General features: G+C 35.1%; 1 protein-coding gene across 1 annotated transcript in view; it reads right to left on the reverse strand.

The window, feature by feature from the left end:
* The window catches only part of TNPO1 (transportin 1), a 91,404-nt gene that overhangs the window by 36,028 nt on the left and 41,125 nt on the right, over positions 1-14,251 (reverse strand). The window contains exons 3-6 of the mRNA XM_004678451.2: positions 11,863-11,938; positions 8,617-8,766; positions 5,068-5,174; positions 3,642-3,775 (exon numbers count right to left, since the gene is read on the reverse strand). Coding sequence (XP_004678508.2) covers positions 3,642-3,775; positions 5,068-5,174; positions 8,617-8,766; positions 11,863-11,938 — 467 coding nt within the window. The remainder of the gene's footprint in view (positions 1-3,641; positions 3,776-5,067; positions 5,175-8,616; positions 8,767-11,862; positions 11,939-14,251) is intronic.

Raw genomic sequence — 14,251 nt, forward strand, 5'->3', positions numbered from 1 at the left:
TTCACAAAAATATTAAGGTATACATATTGCTACATGTACACAATTTGTACATGTATACATATACCCACTAAAAACAATTCAATTTCTCTGTATTTATATACAATAGGTTATATTAAACTTAAAAAGGTAACTCTCCCTGGTGGCGCAACAGATTAAAGCACAGTACTGTGAGGTTATCTTCAGCCACTACAGCATGAATTTGATCCCTGCTCAGGGGGCTGACCCACAAGGCATAGTAGATCTCTCCTGGCCCACCTGCTGCTCCCCTCAGGAGGGTATTTCAGTAGATCTGCCTGTTCTGCTCTCTGCTGTCCCTGGTGAATCCACTCATCCCCCTCACTCAGGCCTGTACCCCAATTCTGTACGCATAAATAAAATCATTTAAAAAAAAGGTAAATTGCAGAACAATATAAACACACATTTTTTTAAAAAATATCTCTAAAAAGTGGAGATTGAGTAAAGTTATTATTTTATATGGGAGTTTATTTTATATACCTACAGATTTAAAAATGGCCATGTTTTCCTTTAGAAACTAAAGTGGGGAAAAGTTTACAGTTTTGTATGTTCTGGTATGCCAATTTAGTCCCATAGCAATTCCAACTGACACTCTTTTTAAAAATATACCCATAGTTCAATCACTTCTTACTAACTCCACTTCTTTCTGACGCCAAGCCATGATCTGCCAGGATTACCCCAATAGGCTCCGTGTGGCTTCCTCATTTCCTCTGTGCCAAACGCCACTACAACCTATTTAACATACATCAAAGCATTACAACATCCTTGTTCAGATTACTCTAATAAAATCAAATGTACCTTTTTCTGCAAAAGGTCAAAAGCTTTGTGAGCAACATAAGACCTTTATGGTAGCTTCATTTCCCCCTTTCTTAAATATAACCTTTTAAAATGCAAAAAATCACACTTAGTTCAATACTAACAACTGGGTGATCTTTGCTTACTACTAGCCAAAACCTTTTGTTAAGATGACTACTTCTTAGCTCCCTCTTTTATCACCCAACTTCACTACTGACTTCACCACAAAGCTTTCTCCTTCTGTCACTTTAAAAAAGACTTGTTCCCAAATATAGGGCCTCTTACTTGCTGTCTCACAGGTTCTCAGCACTGATGTTCAAACATTTACTGCTTTACTCAGAGTTTGCACAAATGTTACCTTTCCAGAGAAACTTCCACATAAAATACCTCTGGAAATACACTCTAGCCCCTATTCTCATTTTTCTATAGTAATTATCATGCAACTGTATTTATTATTATCTATCCTGTTTGACTCTCCTGCTGAAATATAAACCTCGAAAGAATCTTTCTCAGTCTTAATGCTACACAAAAACACACTTAACTTTGTATTTTATAATCACAAATAATTTTAAATGGAAAAAAACAAAGTTAGCAAAAAAAAAGTATATATATAGTAATGAGTGCTTAATGACTAAAACGTGTAGCACAAGATACATGTACTTCAAAATGGTTTTTCTTACCTATAAGAAAATTACAATTCACCCACTATTGTGGGGTTAACTAAACAAGCATGAAAGCACCACAACAGAGAAAAATGATTTCAAGACTTTTTAAGAAGAAATATCTTTAAACTTCTGTTTCCAAGTACATTTATATGCTCATTTGTGTGCACATGCAACAAAGTAAAAGCATAAATTTCTCCTACTTCCTATCCTAGAGGCAAATATCACCAAGTACTTCCCAAATAATTTTTAAAAATCTATGATCAGGAATTCACATTTTTAAGTTAAAAGGAAAAAAAGCTTGTATCAATAGTTTATATACAGAGTGCTTGACTTTATATTAGCAGTTAAAAAAAAAGTAGTATTTAACAAAATTGTTATTTTATCAGAGAAGACCAAGCTACCTATGATGATAAAACAAACAAACAAAAAAACTACTCATAGAAGGCCTTTAAAAAAATGCCTAAAACGTGACAACTCTAGTTTATATGGAGCACCACTACTGTCTAGATTGTAGGCTCTAAATATCATTTCCAATAGAAGGAACATCTAGATCATAAAATGTAGACAAGAAACCTAGAAGTCTGACTAGCTGTCGTCCAGACACTAAAAACCCATCGCTTGGTTATCCCTGAATAATAGCAGCTGCATAATTTCTGCTTTAAAAAATTATGTTTCATTATTCTATAGAAAAGCATGAGGCATGAACAACTGAGAGCAGCAAAAACCAAAGCACTGACAACCACAAAAGGAATGACTTACACAAAAAAGCAGGAAAAAAAATTATAACGTGGAATGGGGAGACAAGAAAGGAGTATACAAAAGCCTGAGAATGTTTTTGGTGGTTGGTCTTAACACATTTCAACAATGTAATAGACACAATACAATAATTAAAGCTCAAAAAAAATAAAAGGAAATTAACTTAATCAAAGGCTAATATATACAACGTGATTTACACAATATAAATAAATTAAAGAAATATATCATGTTTATATTACACATACTATGTATTTATTTAAACTTCAAAAAAATGATTTATTTATGCATATAAGAGCTGGGTACAAGCCTGAGATGCAGGGGCTGAGAGGATTCACCAGGGACAGAGTGGCAGGACAGGCAGATCAAATGAAATACATTGCCGAAGGGAGCAGCAGGTGAGATAAAAAGTCTGCTGTGCCATGTGGGTCAGCTCTCTGCTGAGCAATCAGTCTCATATTGCAATGGCTGTGAAGAGGTTTATGGTACTGCATCTTAACCCCTTGAGCCACCAGGGATGGCCCCCTATACTACATTATTTAAATAATGTAACTGAATTTTAAGAACTCTAAGATAGCAACTGTTCTAGGAATTAGGAATATGGGAGAGAACAAGATGATGACCAGGTTAATTTCAGGACCAGTAAATGAGCCCTATGTGATTTCAGAGTGTACAGAAAAAAATCCTTCTACCTTTATGCTTAAAGAACCTTTTTTTTTTTAATTTTTTTTTAAAAGATTTATTTATTTATTCATACAGAACTGGGGTACAGGCCAGAGGCTCAGGGACGGTGAGAGGCTTCACCAGAGACAGAGTGGGGAGCAGAACAGGCAGATTGACGAAGTACACTGCTGAGGGGAGCAGCGGGCGGGTCAGGAGAGGTCTGGCTCGCCATGTGGTCTCCTCCGGGGCAGGCGGCAGGCGGGAATCGAACTCATGCGGAAGTGGCTTCAGATTCTCAGTGCTGTGCTTTAACCCGCTGCGCCACCAGGGAGGGCCTAAAGTATCTTTTAATAATTAGAAATAAACCCTAAAATTAGAAGTACTAAACAATTTAGATGTGATACTGGAGAAACTTATCACACAGCCACAAATTAAAGTAGATATTTGGCAAGATTCGTGAATTAAAAATAAAAACCCAAACACAACTAACTTTCAGTCTTACAAAAGAACACTGAAAAGAAACAAGACCAAAACTATACAACTGTAATTAACCACGAAGATACAAAACTATCATATTCAATGAAAATTTCAGCAGGAATTGATATTCCATCGTTTTGTTAAAGGAATTGTCAAAGCTCACTTTTATGGAATATCCATAAATCCAGTATCTTATTATCACAGAAATATTAGGTAATATAAGAGCCTGGCAAGGCTTCTTAGTTTATAAATTAACGTTGACTGTACAGATACCTTATTTTTGGACTACTGTGCTTGAAGAACTGTAAAAATTTCGGTATCATGATGTTGAGAGGACGATCTAAAACATCACTATCTAAAATCTCAGCAGAATCTTCACATATCTTCTGAAGTGCACCAAATGCTCCCTGTAGAAAGCATACTTACATTATTAGAAGTCATTACAAGTGAAGCCATTTTAAAAGCAAGTTGAGGAATACTCACTACTGTGTACGGATAATATCCTTAGCCCATAAAAGAATGCTACTGCATAAAATCTGTAAATGAACTCATTCAATTTTAAGACAAAAATAATTTTTCTGTCATCAGTGTTTCTTCCAAGGAATTACTGGAAAATGAATGAGAATTCAAGATGATTTTTTTCTTTTAGGGAGCAAGAAGAGTGACTTCAAACACTCCTTCCCTTATTCTCCCTGTTCCTAGTGCACACTGTCCCAGAGAGAAACCTGGCAACAGATGTCAAGTCATAAGGCCACCACGCCCTGCCCTCTTGAGAGACAGATGTCACTGATTTAGAGGCAAAACACCCAAAATATTTTCCATTAAATAATTTCTATCCAAACTGAAAGCCTGATAATCAAAGATGAAGTACTCATTAACATTGAGAGTGTATAGAGAAAAACTCCAACCAGACCCTCTTCTAAAAGGAAAGGTTGCTACTGATTTATCATTGGAAAGAGATCATGGCTACTGTAAGATTAAAACTAGATTAGGCATGTAACAAAGTATGAAGCATAGGAACAATTCAGAGAAACTGAAAAAACAAAACAAAACACTAATGGTCTGGGAATTTAGTAACTAAGTCTGTCTTCAAATAATACCACATTAACATGGATGAAGCTAGAAGGAATCATGATTAGTGAAGTAAGCCAGAAAGAAAAATACCGGGTGGTTTCACTCATAGTAAGGGGGGGGGGAGGGAAGAGATGGGGAGAGGTATATACACATAAATATAAAAACAAACATCAACTCACAACTATCAACCAGAGACATTCTATAGGGGTGGACAGGGAAATAAGATCAAAACTGGGGTGGAAAGCACAAGGGACTATGGTGATAGCACATGCGTGAACTGGTGGGGAGTCCACAGGGTTACAAATGAGATGAAAAGAAATACAAAATGAAGAATGACGTAAAAAAATTATAATAAAAAATAAACACATTAAGTGATTAAGTTTGACACAGCTTAGTTTATAATATATACAACCCACCTAAGAATAATTTTAAAATAAAAATACCCAATTCCTTACAGGAATCATAGTAAAGAAACTTTATAACTTAGTTATCTTTATAGAAAACAAAGATAAATGATCACAACTGTGAAACAAAAAGGTAACTTCAGGTTTCTAAGTTTGAATTTCCCCCCCAAAAGTTACTAAACACAGTATGACGAAGTTATATATGAATTAAATATCATTACCTCACAAGTATTGTAATCTTCAGAATCCAGCAGGCTACAAAGTTTTGGTAAGAGATCTGGCCAATTCTGCAATTCTCCCTTAGAGGCTATCGTTGTGATCAAAATACCTTGAAAGAAAACACTCACCATTAGCAAATCTATGAGCATGTTAAATATTGGCATGTGAATAACTGTGCACAGCACAGAACTGCATGGATGCACAGGTCCTAAATGAACCCAAGTCTTCCAAACCACATAAGGAGCAATTGAGCACTTCTATATTACCACACATGTGCAAAGATCACAGCATAAACCAAATCTGTTTCTAATCTTGTTTACCTATACTTAACTTTTAAAAAAATTTTAATACATGTCGTACGAAAGACTAGAACTTGATCTTCAACAATACTAAGAATTGATTTACTAATTAAAATCAGTCCTATTTTACAGAAAATTTACAAGAGTAGAAAGAAAGTATGCAAAAATCTAAGCAGCACTTACTACTGGGTGATGGGTATGAATTTATTAGTTAAAAAAAAAAAAAAAAAACTCTGAAGAACAAAGCCCTTTCTAAACCTAGGATCATAGCCTAGGAGCTCGATAGTAAGGGAACAACAAAAGAGATGAGCCACCAGTTTAAAGTAATCTTATATACCTACAACAATCTTGGTGTGGACAAACCACACACACCTGTAATACTTGGCACTGACTAGACCAAGGATCTTGGAAGTGGTCCCAGAAGCCAAATGGGGGTACACTCTAACTGGTGGTACATGCTGAGTGATTAGGTCACTCTGGTATTTTAACAGCATTGTGCAGTTTATGTGTGATAGTTAAGGATTACTGAAATAAGACAAGAGCTACATGTTAATTTTTTTTTGCCTTAGAAAACAATTATTAGTAATATTATGCCATGTTTGAAGATTATGGATCTTTTAGTATAATTAAGAGTATACACTGACCGGCCCTCCCTTGTGGCTCAGCAGGTTAAAGCACTGCACTAAGAAGCTAAAGCCACTTCTGCATGAGTTGATTCCTGCCTGCCCAGGAGGTGACCACATGGCGCAGCAGACCTCTCCTGACCCGCCCGCTGCTCCCCTCAGCAGTGTACTTCGTCATCTGCCTGTTCTGCTCCCCACTCTGTCTCTGGTGAAGCTTCTTACCGCCTCTGAGCGTCTGGCCTGTACCCTAGTTCTGTATGCACAAATAAATCTAGAAGAAAAAAATTCTTTAAAATAAAAGAGTATACATTGACAATGGACAAATTCTAAGTATTTTTATGTTTCAAACTACTGTCAAAATGATAATAGAAAAAGGGATTTATTCATAATTTTGTGACTCCCTGAGATATGAATTCAAAATGCCTCACATATAGTAAACACTCAGTGAAAATCATTGGGTGATAAATTTTGAGTTTTCCACCTTTAGTTCTAAAACCATTTGCTCCCAGAGACAAAGATGTACAAAAATGTAAAGTTATTGGTAAGTAATTACTTTCTCCACTGAAAAATTAAACATATGGCAAGGGTCAAAGTACTGATAGTGTTTTTAAGATAAAACTAATAATAAAATAGCCTTCTAGTAAGATCGAAACGCAGCAAGACTTAATTCTTTTTCTTTTTGCCAACTAAAGATAAAATGCACATAAACTAAGGGACAGAGGACTCTTTGAATCTACCTAAAAGAAATCAAGCAAGTCTTAAAAATAAGTTATAGGGGCCCTCTCTGGTGGCGCAGTGGGTGAAAGCACAGCACTAATAAGCTAAAAGCCACTTCAGCATGAGTTTGATCCCTGTCCTAGAGGTGATCCACAGCAGACCTCTCCTGACCCACCCGTTGCTCTCCTCAGCAGTGTACTTCACTGATCTGCCTGTTCTGGTCTCTACTCTGTCTCTGGTGAATCCTCTCATCGCCCCTGCACCTATGGCCTGTACCCCAGTTCTGTATGTGTAAATAATTGTTTTTAAAAAAAGGGCAATAAAAGTTAAACACAAGCTACAACTTGGTACTAAGTGCAACACTCACTGATAAATGCAAGTCTATCTGACCTCATATTATTCACTTCCCCAAATTTTCTAATACTCTAGTTTATATAGCTGCAAAAAAATAAAGTCAACTTCCAAGATACAGAATAACATGGGCATGAATAGTGCTTGCCACTATTTTAAATATTCCACAACACCCAGCAATGGCACTTATCAGAATTAATTCTACAGAAACTGAAGCACAAGTGAATAAACACATAAAATGATGATCACTGAAATTACAAAATATGTATTATTTAATGGAAGAAACAATTCTACATTCAATTAACAGATTAGCCATTAAAATGTACTTTTCCAGTATATTCCCTTGCCAAAATTCTCAATGGTTGTTGTTAAATAATTGAAAAAAAAAAAAAAAAAAAAAAGGTTGGCATACACTCATTCTTTTCACCAGTTTCCAAAGGTTGGTAGAGCATTAGCTGGGTACAGGAGGATCCATCAGAATAACCTGGGAATCCTTTGTGTCAAATTAGAAATGCCTTCTACTCATCCCACTGAAAATCAGTTGATTACAGCAGTCTTTAGAACTATTATTTGGAGGAAACGCAGAACCTCTGCTTTTTAAGAGATGAATCACATACCCACCATGAGACAAAAGAATTTCTAATAAAAATATACAAAAGCATTTCTAACAAAAATATTTTGACCCATGGAAGTTCTTAACTGATGTGTACTTAGTAAACCTGCCAGGTAAATTTTCCAGGTCTTTGTGAAATTTAGTTATTTAAGCTCTGTGACATAGTGACTTTTGCCCACTATAGTTGGCTACTGCAGAGCAGACCTATTTGTTTCTTAAAAAAAAAAAAAAAAAAAAAAAAAATTATTTATGCATGAAAGAGGCAGAGAATAGACCAGGGTATGTTGTGTGCAAGGATTCACTAGAGACAGAGTGCGGAGCGGAGCAGAATAGGCAAGCAGATTGAAAAACACTACTGAGGTGAGCAGAGGATGACAAGAGAGGTCTGCTGTGCTATGTGGGTCACCTTCCAGGCCAGGGATCAAACTTGTGTTGCAGTGGCTGCTGATAGCTTGATAATGTTAAGACTTAACCCCTTGTGCCATCAGGGAGGCTATTTCTGTTTCTTATACCACTTATAATTAAGCATTCTAATTCAATATCACTATTAAAAAAAAAACAACAGGAAAACACAAAAAGCCTAGAGCCCTATACTGAAGTTGTTTTATAGAAGTTTCTTTCCATTAATGTGAAATGGAAAATTATATCCCAAATACCACACAAAGATGACAGATAAGAAATTCAGAGAAAAGACAGATTAATACCATTTATTAATGTCCTGTCTTAACCAACTCTGATTAAGTAACTACCAGTGACCCATGTCTCACAGGGTTGAGAGCTTTGCTGTGACTGGTAGCATTATTTCATAAAAATTTAAGGGACAGTGAAAAATTTCTCATTATGATTCAGTAAGAAATGAAAGACAAATTTCTACAGAAATGGCCTGCCATATCCAAAATCCTTCCAGTTAAATATTTAGGATAGCCAAATTGTTACAATATGACTTACCTACAGTAGCTCTAATTAGAGGAGAAGAGTCACCAATATTATTTAAACATTCACTCTTAATAAAGTCTGTTACACCATTTGGAAAGTTCTGGAAATGTGCTTTCACATTATTTTTCAAAATGAGACCACTCAATGATCTTGTGGGTTCATCTGTAATAAAATAAGATGAATTTTAAAAGTAGTTTTAATTTCAAAATATACCAAGAGCAGAAACTTAAATATTTATATTCAAAATTGATTGCAACCAGTAATTTTGCTATAACCAGGAAAGAAATATAAACGATTTTCAATAGATCAGATCCATGATTTTCTAATTCAGCGTTTCTCAACCTTGACACTATTGACATTTGCAGCCAGAATTTTATGCTGTGAGTTACTGTCCTCATGTACAGGTAGATGGACAACTAACCGCTACAGATGTCAGTATCATCTCGCCAAGGTGTGATAGCCAAAAATGTTTATATATGTTAAATGTCTCTTGGACAAGAAAAATATGCACCTGGTTGAGAACCACTGATTTACTTTTAAGAGTTAATTTGGTTTATATATATTCATGTTACTGAAGCTTTATTGGAACCTGATAAAAACATCAAATTACAGATCTGAAAGCATTAGTCACTAAAATATCCCATTAAAAATTAAATAGAATATATGGGATCACGTTTATATACAAATAACTGCTGTTCATTTGTTTTTCACTCGCCTCTGAGCTAAAAAAAAAAGTGGGGGGTGGGAGGATAGAACAATTTAAACATTTGCAGAAGTATTTTAAAAACGGAATTTACTTTAGGTTTAAGACTAGATGGTATTAAATTTTCAAAATTTAATATAATTACTGCTTTGACAGTACTAAATATTTTCCAGTAGTTTGCAATTCTCACCATTTCATGAAACAAAAATTACGATCCCCTCTACACAAATGAAGAAACTGAAGCTTTTGCTAAAGTAAAATAAAACTATTAAGTGGCAAGGACAAAACACCATTCTAAGGGGTACTGCTCAGAGGCAGAGCATTTGACTGCAAGACATCACCCTGAAGATTCGGTCTCCAAGGACCACACTTAAGTACACTTACGGCACCCTCATTCTCAAAGGGCTAGAAGACACAAAAAGTGGGTATGCTGAACAGAATGTGTCTAAACACTACTGTTCTATACAGCTTATTAAAAAAAAAAAAATACCCAAGTTTGTTTTACTAAAGTTGACATCTTCAAGAGTAAAACACGTGGAAAAGCAAAAAATGCCCAAATCACTGTCAAGACAGTCCAAGAGCTTGTATATGTCACCAAACTAAAACTCCTTCTCAGTTTCAATTATAAACTAGTTGAAATGAAGCAAAATAAACTACACTTCTAATTTTTCTTAGGCATGGTACAGAACAGTGACATACTTGACTTCCTTGATCAATGAACTTTAAAACTTAATTTAGCTCTTAAATCATAGCAATGCGATTTTATTTCAGTGGCAAAATGATTTAAAAAGTACTTAACATAAGATAACTAAAAGAAAAATACCCCCTCTGTCCAAAAACCACCTTAAAAAGATGAAGCCACCAATTAACCACTTGCTCTTTTAAAAAAAGGAAGACCACTGGGCTTCAATTTGTTCATGTGTGAAGTAAGGGACTTGAACAAGCTGATAAGGATGCTTTCAGTTTTAAAACTTGAAGCTAGGTATAACAAACTTGTATACCAAAAAAATGAGTAAAATATCAATTGTTATACAAATGTAATGTTTCTACCATGTCTCTTAAGACTGAAGAACAGATGAAATATTCACTAGGTCTTACTGGAGGCATTTACATCCTCTCTTGCTCATTTGACTTTTTAAATTTGTTTTTAAAAATACCTCTGAAGTGTCTATAGCCCAACAAAGCTTTAAGAGAGTATAGTATTTTAATAATCTTAACATTTGGAATTTAGGATGAGGACTTGAAGTGATAGTAAGATGTAAAGAAATTTAAAAATCTCAAGTGAAATTAATTATAGATTAAGATAAAAGTACTTGGGTCTCTGAAAAACAAATACTGATGTCACTACAAAAAGCCATGCAGGGAAAAACAAAATTTTTGTGTTAAGAAATAATGTATATTTATTAAACTAGCAATGTTAGTTACTGAACTTAAAGATATGCTTAAGGAATTTCTAGTTTCTTAAATACCTAGATTTAGATGTATTACAACCCTCAATCACAAATTAAATTCCCTAAGATTAATCAGAAAATTACTTGGAAGTAATTAAAAATAAATCACTACACTGTGTAAGGATTATCAAAATCTGAATAAACACAAGATGAACGAGATTTCACTACACATTAACCTGTTAAGAGCCTGGAGCTGAAACCTTACAGGTGTTCTGGTAGTCTAAAACAGGCATTTTATAGCTGAAAGAAGCAAAAGAGTTGAATGTCAGTGACTAAGACATTTCCCAACTCCAAGTGCAGTGTTTTTTACTGATTGCACTACAGCTTCTGAAATACTAACCACCGAAAAGGATATTATAAAGCTTCTACTGGGAGGCCAGTCAGTTGCTCAATAAATACTTTTTGTGTCTGATGCTTTATGAAGGGAACACTCGAAACTCAGCTCCATGAAGAATCCCCCTTAGTACTCTGTTAGCACTAGAAGGGTAGCGATTAGCGATTCTTACCAAGTCTAGCAGGACACAAAATATGCATTAGAAACAATCAAAAGGAATTATTTAAAAATGAGACCAATTTTCAAGTTTTAAATTGTCACTGCAGTTATTTTAAAATTTGTCGAACAACTTAATGAAAAACTTTCGTATACTGCATTAGAAGTTCTAAAAGTATTATAAACAGGATGATCCCATTTTTCATGAAACTTCAAATGGTCTCGATGATGGGATCATTAAATGACTTCAGTATGGCCATATGAACTTTCAGTTATTTTCTATGATGAACACATTCAGGTAATTATTAAATAGTGCATTTAGGCTGTGTATTAAATCAACTTTTATGACAAGGATTGAAGGAAAACACCAAAGTAAACATTGCAACACTCTTCACTTCACAAGTAGGGACTTTATTAGAAAAAGTACTGAATTAATTGATGCTTTTTAAGCACCTATGTACCTATGAGTGGTACTAACACCAAAGTATCTCTGCTCTCTTATCATCTGTGAAACTATGGTGGTAACAAAATAAAATCCTTTGAGGCAAGCAGTTCCTATTATATTTTAACAGGCTTTAAACACTTTCAAAGTTATCGACACAAATACTTCTTACCTTCAGATTTTAATTTTGTAAGAACAAAAATCAGGTAGTTGTTAAAATCTGGATATTGATTGAGTTGTTCCAGTTTCTAGAACAAACAGTAGTTAAGGAAGATTCTCAGAGTAATCTAAGAAACTGATTTTTAATCTAAAATAAAAAAAAAAATCTGAGGTTTTGTAACATTGAAGCCTTGTATTTTTTAAGTTCTTAAACCTATATTAAAATCATCAATACACTATTACAAGAACACACTAATGATAGTGTCAAACCTCTAAGTGCCTATAGCTGAAATATTAAACTTCATATTTTAAATCACATTGCAATATCATATGCAATTTCCAACTTCAGCATACTAAGCACAGCAAAATTTTTTTTAAAAGCACTCTTTTTGAGCTTAAAAAAATCTTAACCAGAAAGATATCTATAAAACAATGACAAAAATGCAACAAGTCTTTTAAGAGTTAAAAAAATTTAGATAATTTTATAAAACGGCTTTATAATTCAAAAAAGTACTTTTATTAGAGACACTTGTGTAAAATTATTGCACTGTAATTTTCTACAACTGCTTTTCCTCCCAAGATCTAACATCCCCAGTGACAAATTGACAGGCATTTCACTACTGTTAACAGGCAACAGTGACAAAATGCTTTACTCTATGTTCCTTCATGTCCCCTTAACCTCTGAAGTTTTTATTAATAGGCCCCCAGCTTATGTTTTATTAAAGAGAAATATTCAAATATTTTTACTAAACAGATCTAAATTTTTAAATTAAATCCATGACACAAAGTCTAGATACGATATTAGCAACTTATTATTACATATATCTGAATACCCTTAATGTTTTGTGGTCAGAATATAAACTAGACAAAACACATTCTCTACAAAAATTTCTTCAACCGAAAGACAGATTTCTGGATTAGTGAATAGCCAAGATTAACAGCAAGTTGATTTGCTAATATGTTTCATGAATATTTCCTGACAGGGTTTACTTGCACGATTATAACGGTCTTTTAAAAAAAGCATTCAAGTCTACACAAAAACAATAATTAAATACATTCTTTCCTGGGGAGACACAAGAGAACAAAGTCATCAGGCACTTTGAAAATATAAAGCAGTGTGTATTTTGAAATAAGGTTTGCCTCTGTGTACTGAAATTCAACTTGTTTCTTCTTTGCAGGGCACACACACAGAATTAACTGTGAACTTGGCAATTTGTCCAAGCGCAGTACCAGCCAGGTAAATATGTTATTTAATAAATATGTACTATAATAAATAAGTACTAAACAAGAAATTACAGTATATGGTGCTATGGAAAAAATATCACAATGCAATTTTGGGCTTGGTTAATTTAAGGAATAATTGTCTTATAATAATCACAAATTTATTAAATATCAACTTTTTTACATTCCCAGAGTTATGACAACACAAATTAAGACACAGTCTAGTAGGGCTCCGGCCACAAGCTCTAACACATCCCACCTTCAACCTTTCTTTTCCTCAGGACTAATCATACTCAAAGGAAATTTGTTTAAAAAGAAATCGAAGCAGAAAGAAATCAGTATTCCCTATCTTTTTAAATCAACAGTATCACATCAATCAAGAAGCCAAATTCTTCTTCACCTACTGAAGGTTTTAAGTTACAGCAATGCAGTACTTCTTGGAAACTTATTTTCAGAGCTTCTCCTGTAATTGTATGCCACTTTTATGTGTTTTAAATTTTCAGTTCAAACACCAAAAGAGCTTACTTACCAAATTCCATTATAAGCAGTTTTGTCGCTTGTTAACAACAACAAAAAAACCAAGAAGCTTTTTATGCAAAATAGTACTCAAGTTTTCCTAAGAACTTAACTTTTGAGGGCTTAATGTAACAGGCAAAGAGGTTGTTATTTATGGTGGATGAATGTGTTTGCTTTACTGGATCCAGTAAACGCTCCACTTGTCCAGTTTCAGGGACTACAGATAGTATACACACATAGGTTTTACTTGTGGTAACTTTTCTGTCTTTTTAAACCGTAGCAACAGTACCGCTACACTAGCAAACTCACAAGGCTTGGATAGTCGAGCAGTTTTTCTCTTTTCAAACAGCCTAACTTGAAAACCGGGAAGCTTGCAACAACAGGTGTTAGCACCAGCAGCCCCGCAGTGAGGTCTCGTCACAATAGAGACCCTCCATTCCTAGGTCTCCTTCCCCTTCTCAGCAAAGGGGCCCGCAGGAACCCCAGGCCCAGCACAGCGGCGGTTCAAACCCCGCGCCGACTCCACCCCAGTCCCAGCCCGCTGGCCGCTCCGCCGACGCGCTCAGCCGCCAACAACGCCCTCCACCAGGCCTCTGGTGGTGCCCGCCGCCCCCACCGCGCGGGGCGCATTGTGTGGGCCGGAGTGTCGGGCGCCGGCTTCGGCT

This window comes from Condylura cristata, unplaced genomic scaffold (assembly GCF_000260355.1).
Source record: "Condylura cristata isolate star-nosed mole 26May11 unplaced genomic scaffold, ConCri1.0 scaffold00007, whole genome shotgun sequence".
NCBI lineage: Eukaryota > Metazoa > Chordata > Mammalia > Eulipotyphla > Talpidae > Condylura > Condylura cristata.